This window comes from Aphis gossypii, chromosome 1 (genome assembly GCF_020184175.1).
Source record: "Aphis gossypii isolate Hap1 chromosome 1, ASM2018417v2, whole genome shotgun sequence".
Taxonomy (NCBI): domain Eukaryota; kingdom Metazoa; phylum Arthropoda; class Insecta; order Hemiptera; family Aphididae; genus Aphis; species Aphis gossypii.
In genome coordinates, this window is record NC_065530.1 from 12,672,941 (window position 1) to 12,693,901 (window position 20,961).

General features: G+C 28.5%; 1 protein-coding gene and 1 long non-coding RNA gene across 2 annotated transcripts; both read right to left on the reverse strand.

Annotated features, from left to right (window-relative positions):
- Positions 1-7,693: 7,693 nt before the first annotated feature.
- Positions 7,694-8,566, reverse strand: LOC126555345 (uncharacterized). The gene is made up of 3 exons (XR_007606819.1): positions 8,325-8,566; positions 8,165-8,239; positions 7,694-7,993 (listed from the first exon to the last, which is right to left on the reverse strand). It is a non-coding gene; the product is annotated as an uncharacterized LOC126555345 (long non-coding RNA).
- Positions 8,567-12,830: 4,264 nt separating this feature from the next.
- Positions 12,831-20,032, reverse strand: LOC114132851 (uncharacterized). The gene is made up of 2 exons (XM_027998442.2): positions 19,820-20,032; positions 12,831-13,571 (listed from the first exon to the last, which is right to left on the reverse strand). The coding sequence occupies exons 1-2, from the start codon at positions 19,886-19,888 to the stop codon at positions 12,963-12,965; spliced, it is 678 nt and encodes a 225-aa protein (XP_027854243.2). The 5' UTR covers positions 19,889-20,032; the 3' UTR covers positions 12,831-12,962.
- Between the last annotated feature and the right edge of the window lie 929 nt (positions 20,033-20,961).

Here is a 20,961-nt window from a genome sequence, read left to right on the forward strand (position 1 = left end):
TAACATACTATACAATTTAAATGTTTTTAATTCTTATACACAATTTGTAAACATCTGATCTCGTCAGTAGGTACCTACACGAAATTTTATCATTTACAACACTGACGAGAATATTATCACGGCAGGATACTTATAGTATTTAGAATATAATTAATTAATTATCATTAATGAAATCATGAAAGTAGTGCAAATAGTACAAATAGTAATAGAAGAAGATCCAGTAGTTAAAAAAGAAAAATACAGTAGCTGAATTGAACTATTGAACACTAATTAACACTGTCCATATCTGTAATGCAGGATAGTGTTGATGTCTTTTATTTTTAATTTTAAAGCGATTAATCAACACATTCGAAAATTAGATCTTTTATAAGTTGCATATTGAATTTAATTGATTTATTATTTTTGATGAAAACGAACTGCAATAATTAACAGTTTATCATATACATAATTTTAAAACAAATGCCTGATTTCAGATTAACAAATAAATAAATTAAGTTTAAACCCTAAATTTAGCAATAACACAGATAGGCGCATAATTGACCTAAAATATGGTAAGCAACTATTTTTTATTAGTTAGTAGCAACGAATTATATCAATAAGGATTTTCTTCAACTTTAAAGTCGGAAACCCGTAACCAGTGGTGGACCCAGGGGGGTAATAGGGTAAATATCCCTCCCTTGATCTTATTATAGATACAAATTTATTACTTTGCAGTGACTTGTGAGAAATAATAGTTATATTCAGCGTAACGTATCGGATCACCCCCCCCCCCTTGATAAATTTTTGGATCCGCCCCTGCCCGTAACATCAAAGCAATAAGAACAGTTACGTGTAGGCGCTATAGAAGAAGTTTCAACTCGAATACTTACGTTTTTAATGTCTATATATTTGAACGAGTGGTTTTAAGGAGTAAATAAGCGGGTACCTATATAATAATATAGCGAATAATACGCGCGAGAGGTTAGAGCAAAACAATTTTCTTAAAAGAAAAAATAAGTGTCGACGAGACTCGATATTATAATATATTATAATACGCGCGAGTAATAGAGAGAGAGAGAGAGAGAGAGAGAGAGTGAAAGAGAGTATAAGGACTTATTTATGCGTGTATAAATATAAATTACGATAAATCTCGACGATGATTTGTGGTGGGTGAGAGGGGTTGTATGGTGGGCGGACCCCGCGGCATTGCATGTGTGTTCATATATAACATTATCTTGTCGATCGGTCGCGGCGGCGGTGGTCAAGGTGACCTTGCGTCAATGTCATCTCTTTCGTCTTCTCACGCACACACAAATTCATATAAACACGATCGCAATATACGGTTTGTCGTTATAACGTACAGCGTGTGTGTCTGCAAGCTCGTCACGATATTATTATTATAATGTATAATCGCGAGAGACAGATGAACGGACGTTAACCGAGGGGGGGATCACACCGCCGCCGTAACGTCACCCAGTTCCGAGCCGCAGAGTGCCGATCGCCAGAGAGTTTGGGTGGCGGAAACGTTGTTCGCGCGCGCTGCGTTATAATATTATTCAAATCGGGTGGCATAACATTTAAATAATAATCTATAATAATAATAATAACGATCCCAGTGTTACAATAACATAATATTATATATACGTTCAATATCGTCGTATTATAATATATTTATATATATCGCCATTTATAGGTGTGTATGTGTGTGTGTATACCCATACCGTCTATAGGTGCGTAGGCGTTGCTGTTGGCGTGTCATATATAATTGTATACTGGCCATTCGTATAGATCGACGGTTTTTGCATATATGACCTAATGCAACCTATTGTCTTACACCGTAGATACATATATATTATATATGCAATAATTATATTATTTTTCGAACCTAATCGAATTTTCGATTTGCAGTTTACAAAGGTAGCAGTTAAATTTAATAACCATAAATTTGTTGTTTTGATGAAGCTGCGAGAAAGAAATGAAAATATTATGATCGCCCATAATTTTGGGCACAAGTTAAGTTTCACTCAGGTATCTGCAGGCATGGGAACACCATCGATTGAACGGGTTGCCGATGAGCGTTTTCAAACCAGAACTTTTTCAGATGATTTAATTGTTTATTAGACAATCATGCTCGCCGCTCATAAGTCACTACTATTTTTTTTTTTTATTATTATTGTTTCCGAGAAAATAGAAATAGTATCACTATACTTGCAAGTAACGGGAAAATGTTTCTGAAAAAAAACTGAACCCTTAAGTTAATTATATAGACAAAAACATAGGGGCATCTACTTCACCATTAACTATTGTATACAATGTTTATTTTGTGATTATTATCATTAAAATATAAAACTCAAATATGACTGTAATAATACTGTATTCTACTATTGTGTGGGTACTATTATACAATGTTGAATGTATAATAATTATATATACATAATATATCATTGTCAATACATCGACTTCGTTATTTATAACTTAATAAGATACACACAATCATTAATTTCCTACGCTAAAGCGATGTGTCTTGGTAATATTGTACTGGTAGGTATGTATATTTAGTTTTGTATTTGGGTAAACTGTGTGAAGAAAAATCGTGAAGACAGAAATCTCCTGTATCATACACAGAATATAATTAGACAATTAGGTATGAATTTAGTTTTAAAGAAGTTTAGTAATTAGACATGTGTAGTAACACTGAAAAACGATAATTATTATTGGTATAACAATTTATCAAGCAAAAGTCTTTTACCATTTGTAAGAGAGGATAGAGTCAGGAGGCCAGCGAGGATGTGCGCGCGCCTTGATATACACATTAAATATGTAAAATAAACCCGAGTTATTGAAAACGTAACCTATATTATTTAGATTATACGGTTATGCATAACGTTTACTTTTTACGTACACACATATATATATATATACATGTTTAATATTCGTATATAACTATATAAGTGTAGTGGTGGAGACATATTTTAAGTGTGTTACGATCGAATATTTTATACCACGACGGCCTATTGTATGCACACAAATGATTCTATCCGTTAAAACATAGGATTGAACGTATTGAGAAGGAATTGGAAAATCGTTCAGATTAAAATTAACCGCGTAATCACCTATAGATATATGCGCAGGAAAAGATTATATTTCCTTATTAATGCAGTGTGCGCGCACTGCGCAGATCGACAGACGAATACAATTTATTATTCGCCGCGTGCGCCGTGTAACAGGGTTTAATCGAATTACCTATATCGTTTGGCTTGAATTATGTGTGAATCTAATATTACATAATAATATAATAAACATATATATATATCTATATAATATCACCGGACCGTCGCCGCGGTATATACACGGCTATCGTTGTTTTAAGCTCTAACACTGCTGATGTCACGTGTCCGGTCTAGTATGCAAATACAATGCCAATGCAGATCCGATTTGCGATAATAATTGCGTATTCTTCATCGGTTACAGATACCGAATGTGAAATGCCTCGGTGATTCGGGACGTTCGTCCGGTCTTCTCGCAGACCACTGGCACAGCAGGTTTTCAACGATGGTTTTTGTGTTTAAATAATTTGTTCGTTCAAAACACATCGAAATATTATCATGTCTAGAAAATACGAGTACGAACACAAATATCTATGTTTATTCGTTTTTGAATTACAAATAATCAAAACCAATATATTTTTTCAAAAACTGGATTTGGGCAAATATCTTGATTTTCATCTGTATTCGGTTTGGAGCGGAGCTATGAATATGTTAGTTCTACAACAATGTGTGTTTGTTTTCCTAATATAATTTTTGCGTGTGTGTGTATAACGTCATTTTTAAGATCGGTGAAAATAGTTTGGTTTTCAAATTAGATCGTAGGTTTTAGTAAAAAATTGGATCTATAGTTGGTACTATATATTATAGAACGTAAAAAGTACCTAAGAAGTTCTCAGTAGTTTTAAAAATAATCTAGAAAAATAAATTGTTTGAAAAATGTTCTTAAAAGAACATTAAAGTCTCAAAAATATAAACGCCTAGTTTTAAGGCATTACCATAGGCGCAAATCGCAGGGGTGCTAAGGTTGCTTAGCACCTTGAATTTTAATGTTAGTGTCTCAAATCAAATAATTACCTATAACTTATAATGTTACTACCATACTATTTCAATAATGATTACATTTATTAAAAATTCATCGACAAAATTACCTATTTAATTTAAGTTTATTTAAAGACTATCGGACTTATAATTTATTTACATTGAATGAGATATACTCCTTGATAATGAATGCCGATTTACTTAAAATATTATTCAAATTGTATTTAACTGTAATTTCAAAATTTTTAATTTTTAAAGAATCGAAACTTTTCACTACAATTAAAATATATTCAAAATACAACCAACTCGCGATATAACAAATTTTAAGGGACTGAGGAAGTTTGGTATACCGGAAGACGGAAGTTCGTTACATAAAAATGCATTGTATCAAGAACACAAACGTCACAAACCAACATAATTCGTTTTAACGATATTTAAAAGGAAATTCAAAATTTAAATCAACACACTTTAAATACGTATTAATTTTCATTTAATAATTTATTTAAATAATTTACATTGGTACATAAAAATGTAAATATCTATCTAATAATGCGATTGCTTATGTCACAGTGTAGTTTATCATAATATTAGTCTTTGAAAATATTATTTTTGTCGTTTTAAAACTGATTAGTGATTACCATTTCCCATACACAATATCACAGTTGTTCTATTTTTTTCCAGCCACGGGAAACGCATTAATATTTCTTGCAGTTTGTAATACATGTAGAAATATATTATATATTATTATAAATAAAATATATTCCCTTTACGATATTATTTATTATAACTAAAATTTTGCAAGAAAAATACGCATTTTAAAGTGTTAGGGTACTACTCTTTATGTGATCTGTTAGCAAGTAGTAACGTCTCATATCTTAATAATATAATAATAATAATAATAATAATTACTATCATTATTTATTCCAGTGTGATAATTTATCATCGCTATAGATTGTACAGTATACATACTCAGTATTACTCACTATCTATACTATAAAAGTAAGTCTCGATTTTTTGTCACGGATACAAATCCACACCGTTCAACGTATCGTCACCAATTTTTTTACTGTTATACCTGACAGTTTACAAGAGGTTTTAGTACCACTTTTGTTAGGGATCATGTCCATTATTTTGACATTTTCAAATTTTCACAGAAATATGTTATGCACATCTAAGCACACTAAACAATTTTAACTTTGAATACATAATTATTTACATATACATCGAAATTTAAATTTTTCAGGAGATTCAAAACCTATTTTGTGTAACTTATTATTAGGGCCGGGATTTTGATGCAAAGGCATCTTTTTTTCTGGTGTTTTGAAATGATTGTATAAACGAAATTGTATTATAGTAAGAAATCCATAGAAAATATTCTAGTAATGCCTAACATTTAATACAAGGTTAAGTGTTTTTAATATTGTTTTTACTTTATATTATATTTTGCTTCAAAAAATATTTATATTATTATTTTATTTACTTATACGTGGTATCATTTTTAAAATGGTTTGACTTTTTTGAGGTATTTATGAGTATGAGAAATTTTCGATTATATTTAGTTTTTTTATACATATAATTATTTTGTTAAAAAGTTATTCACAGATGAGTCAAAATTCTTTAAAATTTAGTACAAGATCACATGTAAATTGTTCTTACATCAATATAAAATTATTAAAATTATTTTTTTTATGCATTTGAAGAAGTACAAAATTAACAAAATTAAGTACCTATTTTAACACCAAATAACGATGTTAATTATTTTGTTTTAAATTAAAATTAATTATTCGTCGAGACTTTTAATATACATAATAATATTTTTGAATTATGTATTTTGTGTTAAATTATTACTTCATTACAATAATTTTATACGTATAACTTAAACAGATCATATAATATACATATAGATATAGCATATATTATATATATACATATTTAATATATATACCCCTAACTTCGGTGATAAGCATCAATAACTTCAATGGATAAAATATTATGTTTTTATATTTATTTTTTTACCATAAAATAATTAATTGGTAGAAAATTATAAATTATTTTTTATAAATTGCAGTTTTTTCACATATTTCAACTGGAAAAACATAATGAATTTAAAATGCTTTTTAACGTACAAAAAATTTTTTTGTATTGTTTTTATTGTTGATAATACAATAAATACTTCAAATTTAAAACCCTAATAACATAGATTACTTACACATATATGCACTCGGGCCTGGCTCAAAATTCAAAATTTAAGTGTAAATACGTAAGTAAATACATAATTATAAATAGTTATAATAGTTGAGTAGGTAAATAATTATATAATATAATATATACATTGGAATATTAGACCATAATATATTATGATTAAAAAATCAATTATTTCTCCATAATATGCACTATAAAGCTTTAAAAATATATCAACTCAAAATCCATACAAAGTGATTGCACGATATACCAGCACAAGTCATCTATATTCTACATGATTCGTCTAAACATCAAATAAGTTTAGGAATAGATGCAGTGTTCCACCCAAATCCATTGGTTTTATTTGTGTTAATCAAAGTGAGAAGCAATATCAATACTTGCTATTATGCATACATTAAAAAATATATTTTGTGCTATTTATGCCAATATCTATTTGCGACTCTTTAAGTATTCAAATGGTACGGATTTCCACAAAAATCTTTATTTTAAATGTTTGAGAGAGGTACATAATACATACTATAATATGTAGTAATATCAACGAGATATAATTTATATCAAATGAGCTTCATATATTTTTAAGGTATGTGCTCCGGGGTGGACTGAAATTTAGCTTTACCCTAAAAGATTATAATATGTATTATCATTGAAAATTATAAAATAATAGTGGTACATCGAACAATTTGTAATTTATTTTTTTAAGCTTTTTTCCACAAAAATATATTATGTATTATTATTTGTATATTCAAGGATTTTGACTTGGCCAAACAATTGTTATCGGCATATTTTATATAAAAAAAAAAAAAAATAATAACTAAAAAAACGAATATTTCAAATGCCTATATGAAGCATTAAAATAAATTAAATTATATATAAAGAAAATATCAACCAAAATAACTGGTGGAATTTTCAAGTATTTACGACTTATACTTTTTGAATAATAACAAATATTTAAAATCGTTATCGTTACGTGTTTTCGTGAAAATTTAAAATTTGCACGCTCATAATAGTTTTTCCTATAATGATGCTTGTTTTCTCTATAGATATTTGAAGGAAAACATTGTGTTGAATTTTTTAACCTTAAATATAAATACTAAAAATTTTATTAATTTTCAACTTCAAAATTACTTGCACATTTTTGCAATTTTGACATACTTTGTAAAAATTTGAACTTTAAACGTTTATAAACTTATTACGATTATAAATAACGTTATTTTTATACTTACAAAAGTGATGTGCAGATTAGAACCGTGACATTAGAGATGCAAGTTTAAATAATCAAAAAACCAATATAAATAATGTCACATTAGATGAACTATTATTTTATTTAGGCGTGATTGGTTATTTTATCTTATAGTAATTTATAGTTAATTAAAAATAATTAAAATACAAAGAATAATAAAAAAAAAAAAATGATATGTTTTCTCATGTTAATCATTTATTTATATAATGTTCAGCATTTAATAATTAGTTAAAACGTTCAGTAATAATAATTATAGCGAAGCTATGTATAGAGTTCAAATGATAATTATAATTAAAATGAATTTGGTTAATATACAAACAAAAATTAAAATATAATATAAAATATTATCATTCAAATTATTTTTAACGTATTCTCAGTTAAAGGTCTTCATTGTAGACGGGACGTCTTCCATAATGATCATCTATAATAATACTCGTCTGTACGAACTTAGTTTTTTAACACCTATAAATTATCCTGTTTGCTATTCCTACAAATTACACAATACATAAAATCATTCGATATATTATTAACACGGGTAATATAATGTATACAATCGTAATTCAATGAATTACGCCACTGGTTGTATGTTAAAAACAAAAGTCTAGCACTACTATCAAAAGGCTAAAAGCTATTTAAATCGTTATAAAATTTAGTTTACTTATTATGCATTTGATTCTATGATCGAATTGCAGATTTTCCATATCTATTCAATTGTGATTAAATAAAATCCGAACTATAATTGAAAATTTCCGATCGTTAAAATCTGAACTATATACAATTTAGTTATTGAACAACGAAAACTTTGAGATATTAATTACCTACGGTATCCCTGGTTTTTAACTTTTTTTCATTACAATCATCGTTATCATTATCAGATGATGTTCTTTATTGCGCTTGAAATCCATTTTATAAAAAATTTCAAACAAAGACAATAATATGTCAAAATGAAGTGAATTTTTCTTACAACTGTGAATTGATTTAAATACATAGATGAAGTTAGACAAGTTATTAGAATTATATTGAATAGGTATAGGTAGTAATATTCCTATTACTATATATTATATAATTTATATATATATATCGTTATGTGGAAACCACGGATTATATTATATTAATCCGTGGCGAAAACCGTGGCAATGTTTGGTTGCGCATTAAATATTTTCAACCAGTAACAAAATAAATTCACTTGTATTTTTATTATTAGGTATATAATTTGTACGTAGACTCTCGTGTATTAAATATGTATATATTTAGGTACATTGGGTATATCAAATTAATCATCAAAATTTTTTTACTATACTTAATAGTAAAAATAAACAATATGATTAAATTTGTGAGGGTTTCATTAATAAATTCATAGATAGCGCCATGTATTTATATTTTTTATTGTTAATAATAATACGCATACTAATATCCTATAATTTATATAACATGTTGTGATTTTCAAATAGTGTATGTATATAAACTTATAGAAACTAATTATTTATTATTGTTATTTTTATACAGTCACATAGATAATAATTTATATTTAGAAAAGATGTCATATAGTAGTGTACATAATATAAAAGGTTTTTACAATTTAAGTATTGCAAAACTAACAAATATTTATGAGTTTATGACTTAGGTATTCTAAATAATCTAAAGCATCAAAAGTCTGTTTTAAAAAAAAATAATTAATTTTATCACATTTACGACATAATAATATTTTTCATAATATTATATTTTATTTAAAAACAAGAATTTGTTCAATGTATTAATTAGTCTAATTATTCATGTAACTTTTTTAGTTTTCTTGTCATTTTCGATGTCGGATTTAACACTATGAGTGGACTTTTGAATAGCTTCTTCGGTCAGCGGAAATGAATTCATTAATAAATTAGTACCATTTTCAATAGCTGTTATGGCTTCCTTATTCCATTCAATGATCGTACTTTGGATAATGGTCTGAAAGTTTGAATGATCGTCAATCATGACATTTGTTTTACTCGCCATTAGATCCTCCAAATGATGTTTCATAGCACGAAATGTTTCCAATTTTTGGCAATCAGTACACTGAAATAAAAACAAATAATATGTAGACATTAAAAGCAACAATCTGTAGAATGTTCAATACATATTTTTTATTTTATAAATGTGTTACAATCTGACTATCAAGGATCAGAGTAGGTATAAATTATTATTATCAGATATTGAGATATTGGCTTAATTATTAACTATTAAGTATAACATACATCTAAGACACATTTTAATTATTTATAAAAATGTGCTACTAAATATATAGCAAATAATATAATTTACTATACTTAATTGATTAGTTTTTCAATTGTATTTTTTTTTCATATGAACTATACAATCTATACCTTTGATCCCAGATAGAAAGACCTTAAGTCAATTTAATCAACTTTTCAGGATAACCGTTTGGGAGTTTGGTTCCATCATGTTTTATATTAGTATTACAAACACGAATATTATAGAAATCATTTATGTACCTACATTCTATGTACATTTATGCCTTAACATTTTTGAATTTATAATTATTTATAGACTTAACTATAGTTATGCCCTTTTGTTTTCACATATTTCGACTTATGTTTTTTTTTCTTCGACTTATGCCCTTTTGATTTCACTTATTTGAATTACAATTAAGCACAATAAGTATATGTGAAGTAGCGGATTAAAACATTATTGGAGTAACAGGATTAAGGAGTCATCCATTAGTGACACTTAGCTTAGGATTTGATTATTTAAAAATGTTATCTTTGTTACTGTTTGGCATTTCTCTTATAATCATATACCTAATATGCCTATAGTGAGGGAAATATAAATCTCAGTAGGAATAAGGTTAATTAATATTGATGGTTTTTATCTAAGTTTAATGTCGATTGTTAGAAAAAAAATAGGTATTATGTAAATTAGTAATTAATATTATAATATGCTAGATGTATGATTATCACTATAGCGACTCGTTGAAATCAGAAGATTTCAAGAATTTTAATTTGTCGTTTGTCAAATTAGATTTTACTATACTATTGTTCTGCAGTCCGCCATGGTGTATTTTCTAGTTATAATATAATATTTATAATTAGAATATAGTGCAATTTACAACGTTGATATTTTATTAAATTATATTAACTAGCATATTATAATTGTATTAAAAGGATGTTTCTTTTATATGCGTTGTCTCCATCTTACAAGTCAGTAGCATAATATAGTGCACATTTACTTTCAGAATATCTCATTATTCTCATTTAGCAATATTTAGCTTCGTTATTTTTATTATCAAAGTAAATTCACATATAATTAAACTTATAGTATATAAGATACAAGTATAACAACCTATTATGTGATTTATTGTGAATATTGTTTAGATATTCCGAGCCAAATTCGGAACGGTAGCGTATATTCAATGCGTAAAAGTGTCTAGACTCTAGATTAACAATCGTTAAATATGATATTTTTAAAAACATTTCATGTAACCTTAGTGTTTTTTGTGTTTTTGATATTGATTTAGTTATAATTTTTATATACTTTTTAGTTTTTTTATTGTAGATAAAACGAATATCTTAAATATCGTAAAATTTCGTTTGTACGGCAATACGGCGGATTACAAACTCATTCGAATGATCATTTTACTAAATTATATTTTACAATATACACGAGATAACATATATAACATGATAGGTATATTCAATTTTAAATCACACCATCGTTTTAAGCACATAAATATATATAGGATTAATTTGTAAATCTAACTACTTTTAGGTACACGTAAAACATACGATAGCTGCTCAGTCGTCGGCTCTGTGACTTCACGCTGCTATTTATCAACTCTCATTATTTCATTGAATAATCATTTTTTTAACTTTGGATTTTTACCAAAACGTTGTTTATAATGTTGATTATAATAATACACCAAGAAACTTAAAATTAAAAAAACAATTAGCACCGTGATGTCCTTTAACGTACATTTTTTTATGTCACGGCCTCGTAAGCCGAAGACTACCTCAATATGCGGTGAGACGTTCTCAGGTCCTCTTAAGAACAATCTTACTCGATGACACAGTTATTATGGTTTTTATTCTTATATAATAAGCTATTTTATAGAATAATATTAAATGATTTACAAAATTCACATTATTTGTAAGTTTTTCTCTGTCGTTGAACACGATTATTTAGACGTACATAACTCTGTATTGTATAAGAATAAAACGATTTGTTCGATTTATTGCCACAGCCCACAGTATATTTATTTTTATGATGTAGAGCAGTCTCATTTGTGCATATAATTATAGTTGATCGAGTATAAGGTACACATATACCTATACAACCTACATAATATTATATACGAAAATAATACTGATACTAGTAATATGTTCGTTGTATTTATATAATAAATAAACTTATGTAACACCGACATTAATAATGCCGTCCACAATTTCATATTATCATGTAAAAATAAGTACACCCGAAAACCACGTATGAAATATAATTCACTTGTAAAAGACATATTTGTTTTTAAGTTTTGAGCGTTAGAAATAATAGTTCGAGCGTCGCTGCAGACTCTTGAAATTCATCAATCGTAATATAGTCTGATCTCTGATATGATCTGCAATACACGATGCTTGACACACGAGTGCAATACCTAACGAAATTGCAGTTAAATCTTGTGATATGCGAAAATAACGAATGTAAAAAATGAATTGGACGAGACACGCCATACACAGTCGGTATTTTTTTTTACTCGTCATTTGGTGAAACAATTAATGAAGTCATACCTACCGTACTTACAAACTCAGATATACAACTGTAGTGGTGAAATTCTTTTACTTTTCAGTGAGCACAGCAAAGTCGTTACATTCGCTTCATAAAACGAGATATTTCATCCCTATAAAATATGTTTCGGGGTGATCTCTGAACCTATGTATTATACCCAAGTGAAATGGAATATTATATATCACACTCACATTAGAACACATCATCATAAATTGCACCAAATACACCGAAGCCCGCAAGATCCTCAAAAACCCCACCTCACTCCATCAAGCACTCAATGAAGAAAATACGGACGCAATCAATGTATTCTTCCACAATATAAACATAAGTCACAAATTGTAAACTCATGTAAATACTTGTAATAATTATAATGTTCATTTTTGTATATTAATTTAATGCAGGCTAAAGACCTTCGATGTCGAAGCCATAATAAATATAAAAAAAAAAAAAAAAAATATATATCATAAAATTGTATACAAATATTGTGAGATGGTTTACACCGATTACACTCGCGTTATCGTACAAATATTTCGAAGTATCAACGGACAACGTAACACAAACATAAATAGTTTATTTAAGACTTAAATTCGCAAACAGTCAATACCTAATATATAATATTATATTATATTATTATAATATGTAATCGGAAATAATTAACGTAATATTATTATTATGACATAAGATCACTGTTGGTTGGGCTGTCGCTTGTTTTGTTGTGACTGGGCCTTTTCGACGGCCGCCTTGGCCCGGTCAGCCGTCTCGTTGATGACGTCGGACGCGTACTCAAACACCGCCTTGCCCTCCGTGCCCACGGCCCGGAACAGGCCGTCCAGCGCGCTACTTATCCTCCGGTCGCCGCCCTCGTCTTCCCAGTCGTCGCCACTGATAGTGCGTCGTATGTCGCTCACGGTGGACTGCAGCTTGTGTATGGTCTCGTCCACCACCTTCTTGGCCGCGGCCACGGTGCGTCCCTTGGTCTCCTGCAGTCGTCCCAGCGTGTTGTCGCCCGTCGGAAGTTTCTTCTCGGGCGCACGCAGTCCGTTGCCGCCCACTTCCGGCGTCTGCTTGGTCGAGCCCGGTTGGAGGCGGCTGAGCACGGACGCCGCGCTTCCGGCCGCGGATCCGGCCCCGTCGAGCGTCTCGGACGCTTGCTGCTTGACGCTGTCCATCACGCCTGTCACTCGGTCCATCAGCGTCGGTGACGGCGTCGTGCCCTCGCCGACGACGACGGCACCACCGCCGCCATCGCCGTCTTCGTCATCGCTCCCGCCAGTCGGTGTGCCGGTCGCGTTCTAAGGAAAAAACCATAACAGTAGTGCCACAACTACGTTTCATTGAAGTCCGGTGCGAAATATTATTATGGGAACCCTCCCGCACCACCCCAAAAAACGTATTATCATTATTTATTACAAATTATTGTTTTTAAATGGGTCGATGACATTTTTATAAATATTTTATACGATACAATTAATCTTAACATGCGAATTATGTTATTTCAGATTCAGATCGAAGTGATCAAATCTATCACGAGTGTGCGTGTTTGTGTGTGCATGGTGCATGCGTGTTTGTCTTCACTTTTTGAAACAGTGAAAATGCTTCAATATTCAACTCTGCGATATAGGGTATATAAAGTTTCTGTTAGCTAATTGAACCTATAATTGATCTTTGGGTACTATGTCACGATAGCGAAATCCACATGCATTAAATAACGCGTCACCAAGGAATATATACCTAGATAAATACAAATTTTATGATTTTTTCGTTTTTTTCATTTTGTTATTGTTTTAAAAGTAGCATTAAAAAAATGTTACATTCTTGAACACTAACATAATAATAAAATGATAAATAAAACCGATGGTATTATTAACTTATATGCTACGAGTGTAGATTAAATCCGATCAAATAGTGTTCAATACGATCACACGAAATAAAATAATAAGCTCACTTGAAGGCTATAAAAATATAGCTTGAAAAATAGTCGAATTTCGTAAAATCTAATATTTGATCATATTTACCAACGAGGTTAGATACTATATAAGGTAATATTATACGATATAAATAATATACGTCATATACGAGGTAAATACATTGCTAACAAACTAAAAAGAAAAAAAGGGATTTACAAATTACTTCTATCGACGATTGATTATGTTTACTGTTTACCCATAATTTTTTTTTACATATTTACAACCTTGATAGAAATTAATAGCCATTGAATGGTTTTAAACGATAGTAGTATTTTTATATTTTAAATTGTTACGTTTCGTGGCTTAAATATATACTTATAAAAAAAACCTTGACCAACTAATAATATTTGTGGTTGAAAATACTTCTGAAAATACATCAGAAATATTCAAATACTTTATAATATTTTGTATATGGTAAAAAAAACTATAGACTCTATTATTTTACTATTTTTTGTAAGATCATAAATAAAATAATAATAATAATAATATAATTATAATTATAATAATATATAGAGAAATATGCGCTTAAATTGAATGAAATAACGTAGAAATAAATATTAATAATTTTGCGTTATACCGATTAATTATATCATATAATTACAAATTTTTATAACAATATAACATAATATTGTAGAAATGTAACTAAAAATATTTTTTTGTAGTCCTGAGTCAAATTGTATTCGACTAAGACTGCTTATAAGTCTTTCATTATAATTTGTCTTTACTTATTCATAAAACCGTAGTTTTTGACTTTTGTTGTTTAACTTTAACATTGTATTTTAATAACCAACGAATATTATTTAGTGGTATTGTCGAACTAAGAGTTAATTATATTTAAGTGACCATAAAAGGAGTAATTGGTCCACAGTGTCTGTCATCGTTATTTCGAACATGATTGTCCTTAATTGAATTTAAACGTGTTATAGGCACAACTATGGAAGCCTATGTTATTCAGTTGTTGCGTTTATAAAAAGTATTACAATACATACGCAAATATATATTTTATACGAATATAATATGATAGTTGATAAGGATAACGTTAAGCAGGGCCGTCTATATGTTTACAATTTGCGATTTTAAATCAGAAATTGTTTTACGGTCGAATACGTACTTTGATATCGTTTATAATTCCGAAAATGGATACCTGTCAATACCTAGGCTATATACTTATAAACATAATATATTTTAACTAATTCCAGCGCCGGGGTCCCATAATGTGGTTAAAACCGACCGGCAAACAAAATATATTTTATAGATACTTAAGATATCCAACTATTACAATCCGAGTTTAAACTAGAAGTATTTAATAAGTATACGTTATATTGTAATTTTTGATAAGTATAATGCACAATCGGAATCGAAAGGAAAAATATACATAAAAAAATAGAAAAATATTGTTTCATCCGGATTATTATGTGTGACTGCATACTCGACTCAAACTATAGCTATATTATGCACGGTGATTCTACTCGTATAAATAAGGTATATAACACGAATAATAAAGTAATTTGAAGCTATGATATTTTTATTTATCTTCTTGCATGTTCTAGCTTAACAATACGCCGGCACGCCGCCAATACAATTTAGTGATAATTTAACATTTTGGTTTCAGACAATTGTATATTAAATCGACAGTAATTTAGTCAAACCTTTGCATGTTCGTGTTTGACAAAAAAAAAAAAATCGTTGACTTGAAACATAATTTTCAATAATATCGCCGAGTGTTTGCCGTGTCGGTTATCTTTCATTGTACTTTAGCAATCGATTCTAAACCTTCTGCAGGATTAAATTTTTTTTTTAAGTAAACGAATAACCATCATTGTAGAAAAAAAAGTATTTAAATATTTTACGTTTCCGTGTATTGGTACTTTTAAAAAAAACAAATAATAATTTAAATACATGACGTAGCTAATACTGTATACAAACACAAACGTTTTCACTTAATACAATTTATTATAATATTATGATACACTCTATCATGGTCAACGTTCATGATATACGTCCTCGTGTGTAAAGGAACATTGCAAATACTTCAACCGTAATGAATGGTTCTATTTATATATTTAAAACGACATACGTCATCACATTAAATTATTATTATTATAATATAATACTATCGATAATACTGTTCATGAATGGTTTGAGATTGCTGTCAGTGTGTGACGGGCCAGAGATGTCTGTTCTTATTCATTCTTCCCAACATGTTCATTCGTCTCCTCGTCAAACGCCTTCTAGCTAGGTTTCTCTTCCTAAAGTCGTTCAACACAGCGTTGTATCCAATTCTTGTTCCCAGAATGTTTTTCGGTAGTATCAGCCTCGGCCTGAAGAAAAAATCAACCGTCCGTTTCCCGATGATAGCTGCTTGTTGCAGTAAAATCTGTACCAGCGAAGGCCGTTGCATTACCGTCGTATTTTCCACTTGCTGCGAACAATACATATCATAACACAATAACGCGATGCGAATCACATGTCGTAACAACTGCTGAGCGGCGACTTTTGAGCCTCCATTTAAACTCTCATCCCTGATCGACTGGACTAAACTTTACATAGTCTTTACTTACGTATTTACTACAAAACACCGCTGTAAGCTGTATCCACACTCGGGCTATATTATAATAAATACGAGTACTATATTATATTGTATAAATATAAATGGACTAGTATAATCGAATTCGACGATCAGGGATGTGAAGAAATTCGCAAAGAACGTTCCAGGGAACACTACATTTTCAAAGATTTCAAACGTCAATAATTATTATATAATTGGGTTTCGGAAGTATATGGATTAAAATGAATGTTATCACTTATCGCGTTATAGTTTTACACAGTGGCACGTACCGTGAGTTAACGATCAATTCAAGTTTTGAGAACAATGCAATTGTTCATATAGTTGGTTATTACGTAATGAAATCAGTCTATTAAAAATAATCATTATACCTATTCGTTTTATCGTAAAGTTATCACTACTGACCTAATTATATATTGTGTATCTGTGTTAATACTTAAATTATACCGATAACTAAAGTAAGTGAGTAAAATTTTCTTCGAATAAAAAATAATTTTCAAAAACAAAAAACCACGAAAATTGTAAATTATTAATCTTTTTAAGATCGACTGTTAGATGTAAATCATACATATTGTATGTATAGCTTAAATGAGTATAAATATATTTTTAATAAATTTAAAATTAATTTCAGGGATATAACAATTTTGAAAGTATTACATTTCTGGAAACCTATTATTTTATATATAATAACATCCATGTCTTATTTTTCCGATAGAATATAAGTACAAATTGATATTTTAATGGAACGAATTAATTATATTAATGCTAATCAAATTTGTTTAAATAATTATAGTGTCTAAATATTTAATACGTTTTGACGTTTTATACAATTATGATTATATATCATTATAAAGTGATTAGTTAATGTTTTAATTAATATAACTTCCATATTTATTCTATGAGTTGATAAATTTGTTTCTTGAAATCCTAATGCATAACACGTGTGTCATAAATTTATTATAATAACTATTATACTTATTGTATAATTTATAGAATAATTACATATTAATAATTTAATACAATATTAATTAATAAATACATATGAGAAGTTTAACATTAAACTTTTTCTGAATTTTTTAACTAAAAAAAAAGCTAAACATATGTATAATCGTATAGACGTGTTTGTTTGTTTTCTTTTGTAATTGTATAGTGTTTGAGTTCCTGCGAATCTTAACTCTTGGTACATATAAATATGTATATTAACATTTAAAGTATATTTAGTTAAATATTATTTGTTTATTTGTTAGTAGTAAATTTTCAAGGACGTACTTTGTTACGGTTAACGTAAAGTCCACTAGGAATTTTGTTTTTGTTTAAAGTGAAATTCAATTTTCTATGTTATCTCATGATATAATATTACGATTGCATAATATTGTATTGAAAATTGTAACAGTGTAATATGATAACATAGAATATATATTTTATACATTTACAATGTACATTCTTACATATAAATTGTATAGATAAATCATATTTTGTGTACCTTCATAATTTTATTAGAGTAAGTGATAAAAGTTTTCAATTTATATTAAATTATAAAAAAAAACTATAGGTAGATACGAGTGTTCATAAAAAGTTATTACGTTTGTAGTGTACGAGTGTACCTATATTTTACCTATACTATATCACTATTATACATATCATTGTATCATGACTGTCGTATTTCATATGCGCGTTTGTTCTTTGGTGTGTAGCCATAGTTGACAAAAAGTGAAAAATTAAATTAATCATAAATAATCTGCCTGATAGTATACATTAAACGATTAAACAACATAATAATACATAGTTGTTATAATTTATTATATTTAACGTTTTTATTATCAATTATGAACATTTTTGCAATACAGTTAAACATTTTATGATATGATCAATAACATCAACAATAGTTTAGATGCACGAGGGCTTAGAATACTTAGATTAATCTTCCTTAAAGTCACAATAAGAAAGTTTGGATTCCGTTATTAAATTATCAAATTTTCTAATTATATACCTAAAAATAATATGATATAATAGATGGTTCATGTATATCACTAAAATGGGTTAAGTTTGAATGCATGATAAAATAGTTATTAGTTATGTTCGAAAATACTATTCCTGTCTTACCAGGGAAATCGAAAAAACGTATATTTTTTTGGTGTTTATTTAAATCGTTGAAAATTATTTTTCTCTTTACATGTGTTTTTACGAACGTGCACTTTATACGAGAAGAAGAAATACAACGTTTTTCCCGTTTTCCAAGGTAAAACATTGATACTTTATGATCTTTTGAGATTTATCTATTAGATATCAAAATACGCAGCTACAATATTAAACCATATACCTAAATAAATAACAAACATTATTAATGATAAAAAACGTATGTTATTGTGTTGTGTAAATAAATTCAACTGTTTATAAATATTAACAATAAATATTTAATATAAGTATACATTATCGATTATCATAATAATCGATGTTAAATAAAGATTCTATTAGTGGGCTCTTGAACTTTGAGGTAGATCTACTATATCTAGTGTTATATAACGGGGGAAAACCATTAAAAATAAAATGTATTTATGATACATCGCCAAAATATTACGGGATATGAACATATTATGCAGTGCCTTTCAATGAGTATACTTAAGATGAAACTCACAAATATGAAAATTTGTATCTTTATACAACACAAATTGATGGGGATCAACGCATAAATGAACACAAATTTAATGCCATAAATTTTGCGATATAGTTATGTTATTCATATTAGAATTCCAAGAAATAAATTTAATGATTGTATTATGTAGAATTTAATGTAACTATCTATATTATAATTTTAATTCGTTTGCATCTTTTCACCATAAAACATTTAATGAGTTGTTCGTAACAAATAATAGTATTCCGTCGTAGATAAAGACCGTCGAAAGAGAAAAGTGAGAAAAATTATGTATGTAGTATAAAGTAATATGTATAATAGTAGGTATGTAATAGGTGTCATTAAATTTATTGTAATTCTTATAGTTGCGCTTACGTGTACCAGGACGGACATAGTTAAGGCGATCACCAAGAAACCATTCAGCAAACAACGGGAAGCGATCATAGTCGTTTTCTTCTTCTTTGGACGGGAGAAAAAAAAATAGAATAAAATATATTATTTAATTTACGCTACCTATAACGACCGTGTGTGCGTGTCGACAGAAGACTAAATAAGATCATTCGCGTTTACCGTGTGTACGGTATTTCACGGATTTCGTTATAATATTTCATATAGATTGCTGTGGGCCTATCGTCATTGGACTATCTGACGGGATTAGATAAAACGCACAGAAAAAAAAACGTTTTATCACTATTTAATATTTTATTTATAACACGTTGTTTGTTAAACAATATCCAATTGTTTTGTAGTTTGTACGGCGATTTCAACAGTGGCTGGCACCATATCGATCGTATGAATTATAATCAACTCTGGTATTTAATTATACCAATGTATAATGCGATTTGTGGATAAATGTATAGAATTAACTATAATTATTGCACTCTGATCGACAATTTTTTTTCCACATACGCAACAATGTTATTGAAGGCGTACATGAAAAACAATAATACTTATAATATTATGTACACTATCTTATTAATCATTTAAATAACACTGTACACGTCTATAATAATATGAGTATAAAATATAACATAATATTATATATTTATACGTAGGTACCATGGGTGCACTAATTGAAATATTGTTTCAATGTACAGTAATAATATTGTTTATCTAACTGTAATTATGTATTATGTTAATTCAATAACACAAACGGACTGTGAATACCTATAGTAACGCAGTACCGAACTTGCATAGGTATAGGTGTAATTATATTATAGAGTTTAAACTTTAAACAATAAAATAATTATCGACCAATTTATGAGTATTATTTTCTTTGTACTGAATAGTAAATTGCACGTTTTTTGAGTTATTAAAGAAAATTCACGCACTTAAATGAAAAAAAACTGTTTTAAAAATATTATATTGTTTTACATAATATGCATAATATAGAGTATTAAATTGTATTTTTCAAATGTTTCGCTCATGTTGTGTTCTTGGAATTTGTTTGTTGACCTCATTCGATTAAAGACAGACGTTTAGAAAATAATATTATGCATCATTATTCTCTACGGTTA

What these genes read in the sequence shown, in the direction of transcription:
- LOC114132851 (XM_027998442.2), bottom strand. Translation starts at nt 19,888, where the DNA reads ATGATCGCTTCCCGTTGTTTGCTGAATGGTTTCTTGGTGATCGCCTTA. An exon ending in CTATGTCCGTCCTGGTACAC is followed by an intron (nt 13,572 to 19,819) that starts GTAAGCGCAACT and finishes TTTTTTCCTTAG; the next exon opens with AACGCGACCGGCACACCGAC.